Genomic DNA, 18,102 nt, shown 5'->3' with positions numbered 1-18,102 from the left:
TGTTTGCTTGTATGTATGCGTTTGTAGCATAGATACAGGTGGCCCGGGTTTTAAGATGCCGTACGCTGACAGAGGCTCGTCACACAACATGAATCATTTAGCCGCCACAGCAGAGCTGGAAATGTCACGTCTCATCAGCATTGCTCACGCCTTGGTGCTCCTGCACCATTCACATCTCCGGCAGCGGAGTTGAGGGACGACTTGATTAAAGAGAGAAGCTGAGATTTTAAATGCAAACAGACATTTATTGCATTGGGAAGCAGTGGTGTACATTTTCCCCACAAATTAATTTGCAGTACTGTAGCACTTCATGAGATCAGAGTCTGTTGTGCAGTTGTCCAAGCAGTGTGTCAACTTTCCTTTTCGACAAATCGCTACAAAGTTTAGATTTCAGGCTCTTTGATGGGATTACTCGCTCATCATGCCGTCTCCTTCCATATCTGCTCTTTCCAAGGAGTAGGATGCTACTTTCTCACAGTGGAAAACGCTGACTTGCCAGATAGGCAATCCAATAACAACAGGAGAAACTGTACAAGGAACATATCCAAAATTTTAAGCCAAGCTATCTGCTAATGTCTCTCTTATACAAAACTATATTTTTTGTGTTTTTGCTACAGATTTAAAACAGTTTTAACAAAAAAAAAGTAACATCAAGTACATCATTCCTTATTGTAAACCACAATCAACACTAACAGTAAATAGTACTTTGTCATAATCTTTATTACAAGATATTAGGCCACTGTACAAATCAGTGTGAATCGTACAGTACAACGCAGAGTTAAGACTGTTTCTCGAGGTTTGTCATTCAAAGCTGTATACGAGGTGCTTCAAGAATACACAAGATTTTCAGAATTTTCTGCCATGCATGCATGATTTTATATTTGCCATGCATGAGTCGGTATTTCAGTGTTTTAAGAAAGAGCCCTAAAAAATGGCAACCCAACAAAACAATTGAACTCAACGAGTAAATGTATAAAGCACGAAAAATAACAAGTTGTCCGGTACAGTATATCCCTCATGAGATTTGGCACACACAATAATGCACAATGCAATATAAATAGTCTTTTTTTGTTATCAATAAGGTGTGTACAGTCAAGTTACAGTATCAACCAATCCAGGTGAAAGCCTGGGAAGCTTACAAACAGGTGGGAGGTACACGGTATATAAATGACTCGTTAGCTGCAAAGTATGGTAACAAAAAACACTCAGGCAACATCAAGAATTGTTAAGTGAAAAAAATATCACTCTCGTTTGCTCACAGTTTTCTCAACATACAAAAAAACACTCCCTCAGGCCTTAAGTCACTGCAAAAGACATGTTCCCAAGGATCAATAATAAATAAAGTCTTCAACACGAAACAAACCAGTTTACCAATTCCCACTTTGTGCAAGAAAATATGGGCTACCCTTTCCATATTTACAAACTGCTATTCATTTGCCCTCGCTCAAAATGAAGAGCAGAACAAATGGTACCACAGGTTTGATTGATAAGTTATAGGAGAATTGTGTGCTTTAGGTTTTATATTAGATTTTTTTTTTGTATCCTGTCCCTGATTTCTGCATTTCGACAGCATTGCCTCCTGCCTTTACCCCCCCACCACTGCACCCCTTGCCCTCCCCCTTCCCCATTGCCTTCTCCTGCGTTTGTATTTATGGCAAAACCCTGTAGTTGAGGGTGTGTGTGTGTGTGTGTTAGTGTAAGTGTGTGTTGGGAGTGAGGGGGGAGGGTCCACTTGGGGGTCTCCTTTGCTGCCATCTCCCACCCCTGCCAGCATGTGTCATCCGGACAGCCATGACTGACTGGGAGAGGAGGGTGTGGAAGTGCTGCTTGCTGCCACATGAGAGAAAGTGCTTATATACAGTGTCTTTGGATTAAAACTGGTAAATATCGCCATAAAAAATTTAAAGAGTGTCTTTTGAGGGGGGGTGGTGGTGGTGTGCCGACCACTCTAAGCCTCTGCCGGGGTCTTCTCTGTTCCATTTTTCTGCGCTTCGTCGTCGCCATTCTCATCCTCAATCACAACTGTGGATGACAGGGGAGAGAGTTAATGAGGGGAGGGGAAGGGGGGGGGACTCATCTTGGTGTGGCGTCTTGAAAATTCAACATCGACACAAGGGTGTCAAAGCCCTGAATCGTTAGTGCTGCAACTGTATGAGCATAAGTGATTTGTGCATGCATGAGAGCGTAAGCCCATGCAAAAAGAGCGCGATAACCACGACTGTGCATCGGCGCCTCTGATGCATATTTGGGAATGTGCAGGTGTGACTGTACGAGTGTCGGCTGTGCACCTACAGGTGCAAGTCTTATGTGTCTTTGTGTTTGCCCATGTCTCTGTGCACTACTGTATATAGAACTATGTCTGTCTAAATGTCTGTGCCACCACAACTGAGCCTCAGTTTTCAAGGACTATCTACCTTGGTAGATATGCAGGAATGCAGGACACACAAAAGCACATACATGGCCAGCCTGACTTGATCATGCAAACACAATAATCTCCATCACACTGCATATAAAACTCGTTCAGCCATTCATCTGGGAGGGGACAATCAGCACAACTCTGTTGAGCAAGATTCAGGAGGCATTTAGCGGCACGCACTGCGCATCCAACTTGTGTAGCAATGCGAACAGAATATTAAAAAACAAACAAACACACAATACACACGCATGCAAACAGCAGACTGGTTCGCTGACCATACACTCGACTGAACATCACGTCAAGGCAATAGTGTTGCCGATCTGGTTTTTCAAACAAACATCCTTAAATATGGTGCACTAACAGCCGATGTGCGCATTCACCACATCACCATACAGGCGAAAACGCCTTAATTATATAATTACCCCGTTTGCTCCTGCCTATTTGCCCGAGTTTCGGCGGACGTTTGTTCTGTGAGCCGTTGAAGAAGTTGTTGGTGTCTTGAAGACGACAGGTGAAGGAAAGGTGTCCCTCGTCGCCCTCATTTCCATAATGACTCATATTTTCTTCGTTGAAAGGCAACACTTCCGACATCTCCAAATGCGTCTTTATCACCAAGGCGCACAAACTGAAATGTATAGCTCGTCGCCAAGCTCGAACCGGCTCCTTCGTAAAAAAACAAAAGGGGAAAATAAACAATGAAATCTGCTGGCACGACCTAGCCCTTTCTGCGTGCCCAGAAGACACGTGTCTGTCTCCGTAGGTGCGCGACAGAAATATCAGTAACTCAAAATGTCCTCAGTTTCCCTGCTCGTGGAGGCTCGGCAACATTATTCAAAGAAAAAAGAAAATGGGGGAGAAAAAATCCACAGGCTTTCTCTCTGTGCGTATTGCTTTGGAAATGGAGGCGCGCGTATAACCGAGCCGTGAAGCGCCCGCTGGTTTTGAGCGGCTGAACCGGTCGCACGGAAAATCTGAGGAAGAAATGCAAATTGAGGAGCGATGCAAAACACGGATCCCGGGGAGACCTGGCGAGGGAGCTGTTCGGGGGTTTTCTGGTGCAGCCTAGAGAAGCCAAGTCCAGTTGGAGTGGTGGTGTAGTACTGCCAATGCTCCTCTCTCCTCGAATGTGGATGCAATAAAAACAAATGGCGATTTGAAATTCGAAGGTGGCACATAAATGGGAATCGATTCATATCTTTATGTGTGGAGGGGGGGAAGCAATTCCGATTGCGACACCAGTTAACGAGCACGAAATATTAAAACCTCGAACCTCTTTTATTAATTTTCAGATTTTTTTATTAGGGTTCGTGGGGTTTACGAGACCGTCAAACCTCACCAGATGATGGCAGTCTTTTCACAGGACACAGTGACTTTTGGCCCCGTAGCTCACTTTAAGTTCCCAGCTGAGGCCCTGGTGCTGTTTTCACGTTATCGCCCACAGTATCTCCGGAAACTGCACATCAGCATTTTGGAGTGAAAAGAACGAAGGTTAGCATAAAAAAGCAGTGACTGTGTTTGTTTAAAATATAATCCATGTTACAGAAACGGTGGCTAAATATCAACTAGACCCCCAGAAAGAAAACAGTATGAATTTTTTTCTTCATAACATAATTATTCTGAATAGTATGCTGTAACAGTATAATAGGATCCACACTGAGAACATTTCGCCTCATGTTAGCACAGAAAAGTCTAACGCAGCCTGAAAAGGTGTTTGGTTAAACTGATTCCTCTGGAACTTCTTTGACCACCCACTGCTGTCTACTGTTTGCATTAATCTCACTTCTATAGGTATGACAGTACAATGGACTGTCTTACAAAGCAGACAGGGCATGGAGGAACGGACAGGTATTCAGTCTTGAGATAGACTATCCTTTCTCAGAGGAACTTCCCTAAATATCATTACACAGACAATGAAATGAAAAATGATACGGGAGCCTGCAGCAGAGCTTTTTAACTTTTATGTGCCGGCATGACACACCTCCTCCCTTCGGAGCTGAGGTGGCAATGATTTTATCAGAGGATCCTTCTTTCATATGAGAACATCTCAAAGAACAATATTTTTCACAAAATGTGGTTACATTGCCATCAAGACTGTATTTGGTCTTAAAGCTCCCAAGCAATGAAGACAAGTAACCTGATAAAATAGTAGCAGTAAACCCTTGAGAGTGTTGGATTGTGAAAGAGTGCATTTTTTTCTTGCAAATTCTATTTTTTTGTCTGCTAAATCAAGTATTTGTCATGTTTTCTTTCCTAAAACTTCAGTGCAGCTGCTGAATAAGGTTTGATGCTAACATTATACTGAAATTGGCTCAAGTATGTCTTCATGGAATTAGAGCTTTATGACTAGTTAAATTAGATTTTCAAAAACAAAAAGAAAGAATAAACACTGCAGTAGTTAAAACTCAGATGAACTTCTCTTTCAGGCCTGTTTGGGTGTGGTTTGTTCAAATAAAGGACTCCATATATTGTCATCAGATACTGACTCAAATGCTGCCTCAAATTCTTCATTGTTTTTGCTATCTTGCATTTATCAGAGTCACAGTGAGACATAGACAGGAAGGCAGGGGGGAAGATTGAGGGAGATATCACGCAGCAAGGTGTGGAACCAAAGGGTGCTACACGTGGCTCTGAAGTGCGAGCTGTGGGGGAAGACTTCAAAGTACAGACAGGCACGTGGCTAGCCTGCTTTTAAATAGAAAATGAAATAACAACTTGTTACAATCAAGGTACGCAGAAGAGCCTTTCTGAATGTGCAACATATTACAGCGTAGCTGTATCAATGATTCAGGCTACTGATGGTGATGTAATGGTGTGGGGGATATTTTCTTCGCACAGTTTAAGCCCCTTTTGTACCAGCTGAGCATGATTAAACACCATGGCCTACCTGATTATTGTTGCAGACCACATCCATCCCTTTATGATCACAATGTACTCATCTTCTGATAACTTGTTCTAGCAGAATAACTGGACATGTCACAAAACTCAGATGATCTCACTGTGGTTTCTTGAATGTGATAATGAGTTCAGCGTGGTCAGATGGCCTCCACAGTCACCAGAACTCAGTCCAGTAGAGCACCTTTAAGATGTGCCACGAAAAAATGGGGTCCAAGCAACTTTTAGCATTTAATGAATTACTAGTTGAGTGTATACCACACGAGACACTGATTAAAAATAAGTGTTTGGTTTTTTTTTTTTAGAAAGTACATGATCAGATCTTTCTATTTATCTTTTTTGTACAAAAGTCAAACTATGACCAAAACTAATTTTCGTCATTCAGCATTCAGAGCTGACACAACTCCACACCAGCCCCAGAGTGTTTTATTGGAATCAAAAAAGTTTCACAAATCTGTGAGCTCTACTAAAATTACATTTACAGTAACTGTAAACGGTGCACATTCTAGTGAATCCTATAATCATAGTAATTATTTCAGAATATCCAGCGTTTAACTATATTAAAACGATGATCTGAATTATCACTGCAATGTTTTTCTCAACAGCCACTGCAGCTTCCAACAGAACCACTTCCTATCCATGCTAACTTAAATGTGTTTATGGGAATGTTTTCTTTCAGGCACAAATGGCTGCTTTCATTATCTCCACGGTTTGAAGCAACGCAGGTATGAGCCATAGATGGTTTGATCTATCCATCGGCGGAATCTGGACACGGCCGTGTAGACTCCAGGAAACTTAGCATCACCACAACCATTGCCCCAGGATACAACTCCATAGATCCGTCTGTCACACACCAGCGGTCCACCGGAGTCACCCTGTAATAAATAACAGTAAAACCCTTCTATTAGTTCCCATAAGTTTTTTGTTACCATGGTATTGATGTAAAGCTGCTTTAATTTTCCTGATGTTACATGATACACAAAATAATACAAAGTGTCTGGACATGGGCGCCTCATAGGAGACTGTTTCAAAAAGCATTTACCGCCCAGGTGAGTCAGATATCCCAGGCATTGAAGGTTACTTGCTTTTGGTCTATTTTAGCTCAAAGAACAACATCAACTGATTCCCAAAATGCATAAATGTGGGTTTTTTTTGAAAACTTTCTTATATAAAAAAACAACAAAAACCTGAAATCGTGTAAAATGTGGCTATTGCTGTAAAAGGGACATGAAACGATACAGATATAACAGCTATTTGCACCATTGAGCCCTGCTCTCTAAAACTAAAATAGCTGCAACACTGTCTGTGAAGCTGGATTTAAGAAATAAGCGCTTAAAGTGAAACTTTTAAAAACATGTTTAGTGCCATCTTCTGTCAGTACGCGACGTCATGTGGTTGGTTGGTTGCGGCTAAAAGACTTACTTTAGTTTATGTTAGTTAACTAGCAACAGAATCAATAACCTGCAGAAAAATAACAACACTAAAACTAAAAATCAGTTTAAGGGGTTCACTTTTGTGCTGCCCCTGGCTGCAACAATGAGTTTTATGTGAAGAAACCAAGGATACACTGTCTACTTTCACTCTGTCTCTTTAGCAGTGGCTGTTTGCTGTTTGGCTAGCTGCACTCAAATGGCTGCACTGTTAGCTGTAATGTTGATGTTTGTAGAGCACTTTATAAATAAGAACAGCGTGGAGGAGTGTGAAGTCCAGAAATAAATAATGAGAAAACATGTTTTTATCTTGTGACTTTGGCCTATTGTTTCTTGGCTAATAACCAGGGGTGCGCTGTCAAAATAAAAGACGCGCACCAGATAAGAAGTTGCAACGTGCGTTTGCGTACATATAAAAGGCACTGTTTTTTGTCAGCTAGAGTGGGATTTTCATGGCATATTCTGCACCACATCTCTGTGCGTTCATCATTTTTTTGAGGCCAGGTCGCCTCCTGCAACCACTTTTCCGAGAATACGCGCTTCTTTTGCGGTTCGGACTCCTTCTGATATTTCTTTGGAGGTGGAGGAACACCAAAGTAATTGCTTAAAGGAGCTTGCTTCTTCGACATCTTTAAGAGTTCTAAACAAATGTCTGTCCTCCTCCAGAAAATCTTATGTACGCAAACGCGCGTTGCAACTTCTTATCTGGTGCGCGTTTTTTTTTTTTTTTTTGACAGCGAATGCGCACCTGCGGACCACTTATGTGCACCCCTGCTAATAACCCACATGATGTTATGCAGTTGTAGTTCCTGTAAAACACCATTAAGTATAAGAAGGTGAGATTGTTGCCCTTCTTACAGTAAAATTTAGTTTACATGTTCCAGTATTTAAATGTGCAGCATTGTGCAATAGTCTTGAGCAACCCATTGCATTTTCATGTTTTTCTTTCAAAAAATTTTCCAAGTTTTTGTTTGGGCATTGGCTGCTTTTTCACTCATTTGGGATGTGTCATTGGTTTTGGTCCCTGGGTTTTCAGTTTTTGTGAGCTCATATTTCCTTTGGATTGTGAGAATGTTTTGTGTTTAGGTTTCATGTCTCCTGGGTGACTCCTTTGTTTTTTATAATTACCTTTCCTGCACCCTGTTTGGATTTTGCTTCTTTATTGGAAGAAGTCCTGCATTTAGGCTACCCTCTGGGCTGAGTTTCTGTATTCCTTGTTTAGCCAGTATTCAGTTTCCAGTCTATTCAGTTGTGTTATTTTCAAGTTGTGTTTAGCTCATGTTTTGTATAGACTCTTATGGTGTACTTAAGCCGTGTTATTTGGGTCTGATCTATTCTTTTTCCCACTGATTGTCGAGCCTTCAGTTCTTGTTAGTTTCAGTTTCTGCTGACGTTCCGATTTGCTTTGAGTTAGTTTCTCTTTGTGTTTTTTTGTGTTCCAGTCTCATCTGCTTTTGACCTTCGTCTTTCTGTTAAGTTAACCATTGTTTCCCATTCAGATGTGTTTTCTTGTTTTATTTTGGTAACTGTTCTTCTCTTTGTCTGGCGTTGTGTTTACTTCCCCCACCTCATTATTCCTATAGCTTCTAGCTGTGCATCCTACTTGTTGTGTATCTGCTTATTATCCTGTGTGTGTATATATTGTCTCTACCTCACTTCCTTGCCCCCCTCTCATCCCTATGAGTGTGTTAATGCCAGACCTATGTTTTACAGAGAATCTTTTATTACTGAATGATTCAGTTCATGTTTGTGCCACAGTTTCATGAGAGAAAGTTTTTTTCTATGAATAATTCAAGCTTTAAAGGGGCACCTAAGTCAAGATGTGAATAAGGGTTGTTTCTAACAGACAACTTAGCAAACAACCAATTTATCTTTAGCCAGATAAATTGGTTTTATCTGGCTAAAATGTAAACTTTTTGCAAGAGCTTAATCAGAAAAGGTTTCTGTGGAAGGGTGGCTGTCAAAAAGCCATTTTTAAGGTAAGGGAAGAGGGAGAAAAGACTGAGGAATGCCAGATTATACAAGAACTGGACTGAAAATCAGTGGTGTCAACATGGTGGAAGCATTGCAGCCAGTGATCTTGTCAAAAGTGATGGAATTATGAACACAGAAGTATCATGGGATACCATGTAGACAGCATCTGAATGGCAACAACTGTGTTTTTCAGGGTGACAATGATCTCAAACAGCAAAACCATATCTGGATAGAAAAACACCTGAACACCGTCAGTCATTGCATCAGCCTCCCCAGAGCCTGGACCTCAACATTACTGAAGCAGTGTGGGATCATCTCGATAGAGACAAAAGGTAGCCAACATCCAACAGGTGCAGTGTTTCAGTAATGCACTGCACCTGTTTCCCTTTTTTTTTTTTTTTTTAGCAAAATATAAAGAAATAATGGACGGCTTAAGACTTTTGCGTAGTACCATATCTCATGTATAATGCACTGCATGTGTGAAATGTGGCTTTTAGGATGTAGTGGTGAAGACAAATTCCAACTGGCCAACAAGGTATGGATTTAAACTTGACTGAGTACAGCTGGTCTGCTTTTCCTTTAGAAAAGTTCTGGCTGTTTTTTGTTTTAATATTTATCTTTAAATCATAATGTCTTCATTCATTATTATTGCTTGAAAAAAAAAACCCAACACACAAAGACTTTGTCAAACACACAGGTTTTACATAGAGTTTATTTTAAACTAGTCATTCTCTACTTTGCCGAAGGTGAGACATAGCTTACTCACATATCACACGCTGAATTTCATGTAAATTATTCTTTCACACCAACGGCCGGGCCGAAACTCTTTCACGGTGCAAATAACCAAATCATAGGTTATTTTTGCTGCTATGTAAGCGTTTACAGCAAAAATTCAGTCCAGGTTTTCAGTTGTGTTGCTACTTTAAGGGTTGCTTTTCTATCTCTTATGCGATTATTACAACTGCAGTTATGTTTCAGGACAAACAGGCATGTCTCCTTAATAAAAGCTTGTAGCTCGAACCGACACTGACATGATCAACTGTATCCTTACACTGTCGGGGGAAAGAGGTTTCCAGAACTGTGTTATTGTTTTGCTCTTAAGTGAGATGATGAAAGTAGGCTCAGCTTGTGCTGTGTGATAACCATGGATGGTACCTCTGAGAGTCTATTACTTCAAAATGAGTTTCTTGCCTTTTCAAAACATCAAATGAACATGCTTGGCACAGAGGGCCACGGCGGTGTCCAACACTCACTTACCTTGCAGCTGAAACTTTTAAAAACATGTTTTTTCCCCTGATTAGTGAAAGGTGGTGTCTTTGTTCTTTGTACCTTGCATGCATCTTTGCCTCCAGTGCTGTAGCCAGCGCAGATCATGTTTGCTGTGATGTTTCCATTAAAGGAGTCGCTGCTGTTACACCTTGCAGTTGAGACAATGGGCACTGTGACTGTCCTGAGTGTGACAGGCACCTGGCCTCCTTCCAGACTATTGTAGCCCCACCCAGACACCCGACACACGTGGCCTTCAGCTACACCTGTCCCCTGCCTGGGAAGAGGCGCCAGCGACACGTATTTGTTCAGAACCATGGGAGCCCGCAGCTGGACAGAAAATTGTACAGTTTCCATGTGAACATGTTTTTTTTAAAAAAAAAAGAAAGATGTAACAGATTAAACTTTAACAAACCACTGGTAACTTTACTGCACCGATTCTGTGGCACCTTAATGAGCATGATGTCTGCGTTGTTGGTGCTCCTGTTGTACAAGGGATGGATGACCAAGATGCGGGGCTTAGCGTACTGCTCAGTACCCTCAAAGATGTTTACCTTGTAGTCGCCTGCCACTATCATCATTTGCTCTGCCCTAAAACACAGAAATCCATGTTGCATCGCATTTGTTAACAGAGCACTAAAAAGCCACGGAGATGTAATCGTGTAATCGTGATCTCTCTGAAAGAGGAAACAAAAGAAGCCTTTTCCCACAAATAATATGAGCTTAGTTAGCTATTTTTTTTGTATTTTACTAAATGAATGAAAGACAAAGATAAAGTAAAACGACCTGAATGCAATGTCAAACTCAAAGTGTGCACAGGGCTTGATCGTGACCACCATGAACTGCTTGTCTGCCAGTGAACAATGGCTTACTGTGAGAAGGCGGGGATGGGGACAGTGTGACAGAAATATGGCCAATTTCCTACATCCAGACAAGATCACACTTCACCGTCTTTCTCAGTGATGTGCCAAGGTCAGCTGACTAAACCGCATCTGTGTGCTGTTTGACTTCCCACTGGCCCCCATAGAGGTTGAGTTTGTGTCCTGACATTACCTTCACACAGCAGAATGAATGTTTGTGTTTAGGCATCTGTTGGGACCATCTGCTCGCAATAGAAAATCATGCCAAGTTAACTCTGAACCACAGTGTACTGAAAAAATGCCAGAGAATTGTTCCCGTCTGTGAAAGTGTTTCAGATTTATGATGGAAGTGTACATATCCTCATCCTTGATTTGTGGCTGACAATCCATTCTTTTGATCAGCTACATCTGAGTTCACAAAAATGAAGGCTGTAGAGTATAGCCAGCCCACATTTGGAAATGATGCACTCAACCTGCAGTGCCTAGTGGACATTCCAGGTTACGTGGATAACCCTCTGATGTATTTACCACCTTCCAAGTCAAGCAAACTGCACCCTTGGCTCCCATAACCTCTGAGCTTAAAGTTAACATACTTAGTTGCTGCTTTCTTACTTCACTTGTTCTTGCTACAAGTTGCTGAATTTCTTATACCTTTTGCAGTCCCTTGTTTGCTACGATGCTGTTACTCTCTTACTGTGTGGATGCCCATAAATATTACATCTATGGCCAAGCTGGTGGCTCTCTGAGGCTCTCTTCTCTCACAGCGAGAAGGTCCTGGGTTCAAAATCCAAGCTGTGGCATTTCTGTGTGGAGTTCAGGTTACTGTGGCTTCCTCCAACAGTCTAAGACATCCATGGGCTTAAGTTAAATGGTGTTAAACTGGCTTTAGGTGTGAATGTGAGCCTGAATGGTTGTTTGTCTCTATGTGTTAGCTCAGGAAAATTGGCAACCTGCCTCTCATCCACCCCCCTTCGACCCTTAAGTAGATAAGTGGAAGAAAATCCATGGATGTTTACTATGACGTACTAAGATCCCCTTGTTACCATAGCACTATACCTGTTTGAAACGTCCAGCCATCAACCCTTATGAAATAATAAAACTGAGAGGAAGGCTGTGCTCAATGCTATTTGTTACTTTCACATAAGCTTCTTCTTCTTCTTCTTCTTTTTGGAGTTTAGAAGTATGCTACAGTATTTGAGTGCTAAAAGTTTGAACTTAGGAGATCGACCAAGTTATTGCAGTATATGCTGTTGTTTGTAGATTACTCAATTAACTGACTGATAAACCGTAGTTGGATTTTTTTTTTAGACACATGACACTTTAGAAGTCACAGATTGCTGCTAATGGCAGATCCTGAACATTCTTACCCGATGTTGCAGTGCGCTGCAGTCAGGACCCAGTACCTGTGAACTAGTGATCCACCACAAAAGTGTTGGCCGCTGGTGCTCTTCAGTGACACGAGGTATCTGATGGAATTTGGTGCAGCGGTGTGACCACCTACTATACGGCTCTGCATGAGCACACGGCCTGTATGGAAACATTAGCAAGCCAAGAAAGGAACATAAGTTGCGCGTGTTCTGTTTAACTTATCTTTGAAAATGAATAGGATATGAGGAAGTGGACTTTGTGAAGATTAGACACAGACGAGACACGGCTGACAGTTGTTTCCAGTCGCTATTCATAAATCTAACCGTGAGCAGACTTTGAAACTGCTTCCCCCAAAACAAATTTCCATGTTCAGATTAAAAACGTATTTTTTTCATACTTTCATCAGAACAGCTTGTTGTTACCTATATGGATAGTAAAAAACTACAGATTTAATCTGGGATCTACTGAGTTTTTGCAGACACATGACCAGTGCTGCAGTCATAATATGAATGGAAGTGACAGACTTGTGTGCAAACAGTCGAGCTGCTCTCCGCGCTGCAGCAGAGACAATTTTTGTTCTTTTGAAACTCGTCTGCAGTGATGAAGCACAACTTTTACTCTGAAGGCAAACCTTCAGAAACTGTTACTGTTAATCAGAAGAATGCCATGTAAAAGTATAGTTAGGATACGGGGGTGCTGCTGAGTGGATTTGGTTACCTAACCGTTGATGGTAGCCATATTTAAGTAGTCATATTTAAAGTTTTGAAAGTTCAACAACATTCGGAATAACTCTCAGGATCATCACGCTGAGACATAAATTGCCAAGAGTTTTTCGTAAGTACTAAGATACGTTTCTCAGGACCTTTGATTCTTTTCCCAAAACATTAAAAACACACAAAAAAAATTCAAACAACATTTACAACATTTTCTGACATTGGCTTAATTATAAAAGGAAATTGTACAATTTGTAAATTTTGAAAGATAGCTACAAAAATGTCAAAACAAGATGCAAAAAAGAGGAATGGACTCCCAGCCACCATCTCCCACTCTTTTTTTTGTTAACAAGGTGATGCACTGAAACATCAGCGTACACACCAATCAGAGCCTCTGCGTGGTGGCAACAGAGGATCTGATGACATTAGGTCTTTCACTTGTTACTGCTTCCCTCATTCACAAAAGAAAAAGAACAAATAGATTATATGTTATATATATTTTAGATTGCATAAGACTTGTATAAGACTCATATTACATGTTCCTTCTATTTTTTAAAAATTTCATCCACAGTATACTCTGTCTCAGTTGCTCACAGTCCATCTAACATTACTGAACTGAATTTGCTCTCCCTCCTCTGCCTCCCAGATTGCTGCCATCCAATGTTGGTATCAACCTTCAGCACACCCATGCACCCATGTACACTCTAACTTTTATCTGTCCCCCCCCCCCCCCCCCCCATGCACTATGCACCGTTTTGTCTGAGTTGAGAGTTTTAAACGATTTCTGTGCTTTAGGTGTGTTTAACTTCTGCCTCCTGAGGAAAATAAAAGTGCTTGCAGAAAGGTTAAATGATAATTTACCATTTAGGGTTTTGCTAAAAGAGCGAGTGATTCAATAAATTAGCTTAGGCACACATCTGGGAGAATGGCAGCTAATGTTTTAGTAATGTGAAAAAACTCTGATTGGATATAATATTTTAAATCAAAGAAAGCTTGAAGCTTTTGTTAGCAGAACTATAAAAACAAAGCAGATTAGATACTCACTGTGGACTGCCATAAGCTCCAACAGCACACAACATAAACACATAAGCAGGCTCGTCATAGCAGAAGAGGTTTTTGAGCTGTTGCACCATACCAGCTGCTGAACCACTGCAGTGTCCTCTGCTCCTGTCTGCAGCCTGGTCATTCATTCCTCACAGGAAACAGTGGGTGTCAGCCCCACCAACCTTTATCCTCGAGTTTCCTTGAGGAGTTTTTAATTTCATTGTTGATCGTGCAGCAGCGCGAACCAACACTGTAGCATTGATTGAGGAGGAAAAAGAGGCAAGAGAGCAACAAAGTTCACATTCAAAACGTATCTCCTATCACAACTCTTCCTTCTGACCCTCCTGACTTGTCGAAAGGCCTTACATTGTTACTATGGCAACACTGTGGTGAGCAGGTTCATCTATACTGTATCAGGGCGCTCTGTCTGTGTCATCATCCAGGCTTATCCCTGTTGAAATGTTTCAATAGTCTCTCTCTCTTTCTCTGTGAGTAAGTGTGTGTGTGTGTGTGTGTGTGTGTGTGTGTGTGTGTGTGTGTGTGTGTGTGTGTGTGTGTGTGTGTGTGTGTAGACTCATAGCAAAGCCAAGACAACGCAGAGGTATTCTACGCACAAGTGTTTCTCTGTGTGAGTCATCATCCATCACTGAATCCGTGTCAGCAATGATAATAACATATTATCATCAGCCCGATGATGATCATCACCATCCTTCTGGCAAGTCAGCATCGTCCACAGCATGGAGGGAAGAATCTCGCCTGACCTCCTCTTGTCCCACATTTACAGCAAGCTGAATAATTGATGCTTCGCCTAGCAGAATAGGAGAGGGAGAGCTTTGTGTGGCCTCCAACTGTCAGGTGTTTCCTGGGCCAACACTAACCCGCCTTCATACAGTAATTTTCTTTCTCCCTTTCATAAATTGCTACAAAGCACATAATTCAAGTAAATGGTATGGAGCTATTGTAATACAATGGTAATATAAATGCATTGTTAAGAGGTCAGTTCAACTAATGAGATAAAACCACTGACTGTATACAAAGGATGGACAAAGCCACCCTCATACCACACAGTTACTTAGTTTTAAAGCCTTGAATAGCTTTATGATTCTTCCCACCTCCATAATTTGGAGCCAGTGACTGTGCTTAAATGAGAGGACAGAGTGTTAAGTTACCACACGTTACCTATCAGTTGATTTAATTAAAAAAGCATCAACGTCACAAACAAAGTAAAGAGGTCCAGTTCAGCTCACTCAATGAAGCCTAGCAGACAGCCACCAAATACAGCTCCTTGTTTGGCCTCGTCAACGTCAACTTTAAGCTTGTACAGGCTGTTATGAAAGAGTAAATTAGACATACATTTCATTCCCACTGGTTGTGTTTATCAGTTTTACAAAATATTCAAGCAATGATCAGTTTTATATTGGGGCGTATTTCTTTTTCGTTAATAGAAAAAATCAGGGAATTGGTAGAAAATGTTTTGTTATAACCTTTTTTTCCCCTAGTGTCTGATTTGCTAAATATCAACTTTTTAAATTAAAACCAGGAAATATGTTTTTGCATCATTATTTGTTTAAAATAATTATTAAAACATGAGAAATGTGTTTTTAAAACTATTTGATTCATTCATATGCTTTAAATTGCACTGTAAAAAAATGCGTGAAAAAGCAAAAAATGCCCTGGAAATTTTCTCCCAGTACATTTGACACTTTTTGTGACATTTTCCATAAATGATAAAAAAGTCAAATTGAATGTCGTTAAATTGTACTGTCAAACCCCCATAACGCATCAATAATTTGCTCCAAACCCACATAACAAACATCGAAAGAATTCATTTCTTTCATCTGAGGTGATTTTAAATTCAGTGTGGTAAGTTTCTTCCTCTCTAATTCAGTATTTCTCTATTGTCATTGTTGGTACAAATGCTGTTATATTCTTGGATACTTGTTTTATATATTATTGTTTCAACAGTTTAGAGAAAATTTGTTTTAATTTATTTAAACATGAGTCCATTGTCATAGTTTATTATTATTATTATTTGTAGTAGTATTAGTAGTAGTAGTGTTTATATTGTAAAATATGAAAAAAAGTGTTCTTATATAGTATTTACATAAAATCATGCAATTCACATGATATTTTTAGAAGTAATGGAACTAACCACTCTTATATTCTATAGGTACAGTATATATTACACTGAGTACATAAATACACTTTTCTACCAGATTAACCATGTGCAATACTTGTATGAACAAAACAATGATGTGATGGCTCGTGTTGATATGATTGAGTGGTTTGAAAGGATGGGTTCCTACTGAAGTTTGTGTAATTTGATCCATAACAATTACATTTGGAAAACTGCAAAGTGCTCCGTTCTCTTTTCATTGCTATTACAGCGTTGCAACTGCAGTATTACATATAGTTACTGTCATGGTCCTGGGTCGGTGACCCAACGCTTTAAGTTTATTATTATCATTTCTCTAGTTTATTCTGATTTTGTATTTGTTCTTAGGGTTTGAGTTGTGTGTTTCTATCATCCCTACCTGTGTCTCTCCTCTGTGTTCTGTTCGTGTCCCCAGTTGGTTGTGTAAAACAGTCTGAGTTTCCTGTTTTACTTTGTAGGTTTGTGTCTTGTTATGTCCATTAGTTCCAGCTGTGTCCCCGCCTGTCTGCCATTTCCTAATTACCTGGTGTGTGTATTTATACTGCGTGTCTGCCTGTGCTCCTCGTCGCGTCGTCTGTGTTTCTCTGTGAACCTCCCGTGTAGTCTACATTATTCCATGTTTCTTCGTGTCTCTCTGCTCCTCGCTCCATGTCCTCCATTTTGTATTAGTTTTCCCACTTTAGGTTTATGTTCGGTTCTGCCCACACCTTGGTTTTGTGCACTGTGAATAAAACCCACTTGCACCTCCGCCATTGTCTGCTATTGGATCCTCCTTTCTCACCTTCACTCGACTGCTGCCCCAGTCGTGACAGTTACATATAGATCCTTTTTTTTTTATCTTTTGGGAAGATAAGGTTATCCTCTACTGAGAAGCTGAAGAGAGAAAGGCTTCATATTAATAAAAATTCACACACAGACACCTACCTTTATCTTAAATAAAGGATTCTCTTTTTCTCCTAATCCGTCCTGTCAACTGTGCTACGTGTGATTTTTGTGTCATAAATCTTTTAAATGTTGGCAGACATGCAATGAGTCTTACATAAGGATGATTAGTAATTCTAAATTCAATGTAGTGTGGATTTATGGTGAAATTTGTTTTACCCTTGATGATATCAGCACACAGAAATCCATCAGACTTCATATTTTTAAATCAGATAGACATAAGACCTCAATGTGAAGCCTTTTTTTTTCAAGCGTGTATAATCTTATCTGACTTTTATGACACGATTTGAGGGCATAGTACAGTTGTAAAACAACAACAACAACAACACTGAATTTGAATTGTTTGAAATTCAGTCTTAACTCTGACAGTTAATGGATCCATGGATTTTGCTGTGTAAGCAAGTTGAATATATAGAGAAAATTAACACTGGTCTTTTGGTTTTAGTTGATATGAAGTTTAAATTTAAAATTACTCAGTTATGGAAAGAAAAGACAGGCTGTAAACAATTTTTATTTATGAAGCTGAACCTTTTAATGTGGAAGTCCGTGACAATTAACTACAGACATTGTATGGGATCGACTCACTTTGGGAAACAGCCTCAAGTTGCCATTAAAGAAGCTTACCTTTCTCAGTACTTGAACTCACTGATCATCACTTGTGCCTGGCAGTGTAGGCGAATTAGGTATTATTTTCACAAATATCTTTTTGCCATGTAAATTTATGCAGATGCTCCTCTTTAAGCTATCCATACTGTGCATGTACTTTTGCATAAGTCATCTGTCTCGCTCTGTCGCAAACACACACAAAGAAACCCTGTTTGTCGCATCGGCTTTGCACCTGAGGGAGAGCTGAGCATGCTATCGCCTTTCACCCTCACAGTTACAGTGACACCTTGGGGAGTGAAGACTATATGGAGGTTATGGCCTGCAAACGAAATGCTCCAACGTGTGGGAACTCAGAATGGAAAAAAAACCCTTCTGGGAACCTAAATGAGAATGACACCTGGGAAGAGAAAACTCGGGGAGGAGAGGAGAGGAAGGA

General features: G+C 40.5%; 2 protein-coding genes and 1 long non-coding RNA gene across 3 annotated transcripts; 1 reads left to right on the top strand and 2 right to left on the bottom strand.

Annotated features, from left to right (window-relative positions):
* Nucleotides 1-224: 224 nt before the first annotated feature.
* Nucleotides 225-3,384, bottom strand: camk2n1a (calcium/calmodulin dependent protein kinase II inhibitor 1a). The gene is made up of 2 exons (XM_085160332.1): nucleotides 2,839-3,384; nucleotides 225-2,022 (listed from the first exon to the last, which is right to left on the bottom strand). Exons 1-2 carry the CDS (start codon nucleotides 3,005-3,007, stop codon nucleotides 1,949-1,951), a joined length of 243 nt encoding a protein of 80 aa, XP_085016458.1. The 5' UTR covers nucleotides 3,008-3,384; the 3' UTR covers nucleotides 225-1,948.
* A 233-nt stretch (nucleotides 3,385-3,617) lies between these two features.
* LOC146518819 (uncharacterized) lies at nucleotides 3,618-7,430 on the top strand. Its single transcript, XR_014874199.1, has 2 exons — nucleotides 3,618-3,856; nucleotides 5,988-7,430. It is a non-coding gene; the product is annotated as an uncharacterized LOC146518819 (long non-coding RNA).
* On the bottom strand, nucleotides 6,007-15,276 carry LOC146518818 (trypsin). Its single transcript, XM_085160333.1, has 5 exons — nucleotides 13,964-15,276; nucleotides 12,206-12,365; nucleotides 10,428-10,569; nucleotides 10,042-10,308; nucleotides 6,007-6,183 (listed from the first exon to the last, which is right to left on the bottom strand). Exons 1-5 carry the CDS (start codon nucleotides 14,103-14,105, stop codon nucleotides 6,007-6,009), a joined length of 888 nt encoding a protein of 295 aa, XP_085016459.1. The 5' UTR covers nucleotides 14,106-15,276.
* Between the last annotated feature and the right edge of the window lie 2,826 nt (nucleotides 15,277-18,102).

The sequence above is a fragment of the Neolamprologus multifasciatus genome, chromosome 5, assembly GCF_963576455.1.
Source record: "Neolamprologus multifasciatus chromosome 5, fNeoMul1.2, whole genome shotgun sequence".
In the NCBI taxonomy this organism is placed as follows: Eukaryota; Metazoa; Chordata; class Actinopteri; order Cichliformes; family Cichlidae; genus Neolamprologus; species Neolamprologus multifasciatus.
The sequence above is the reverse complement of the archived record's forward strand: the minus strand, read 5'-3'. Positions and strand labels throughout refer to the sequence as shown.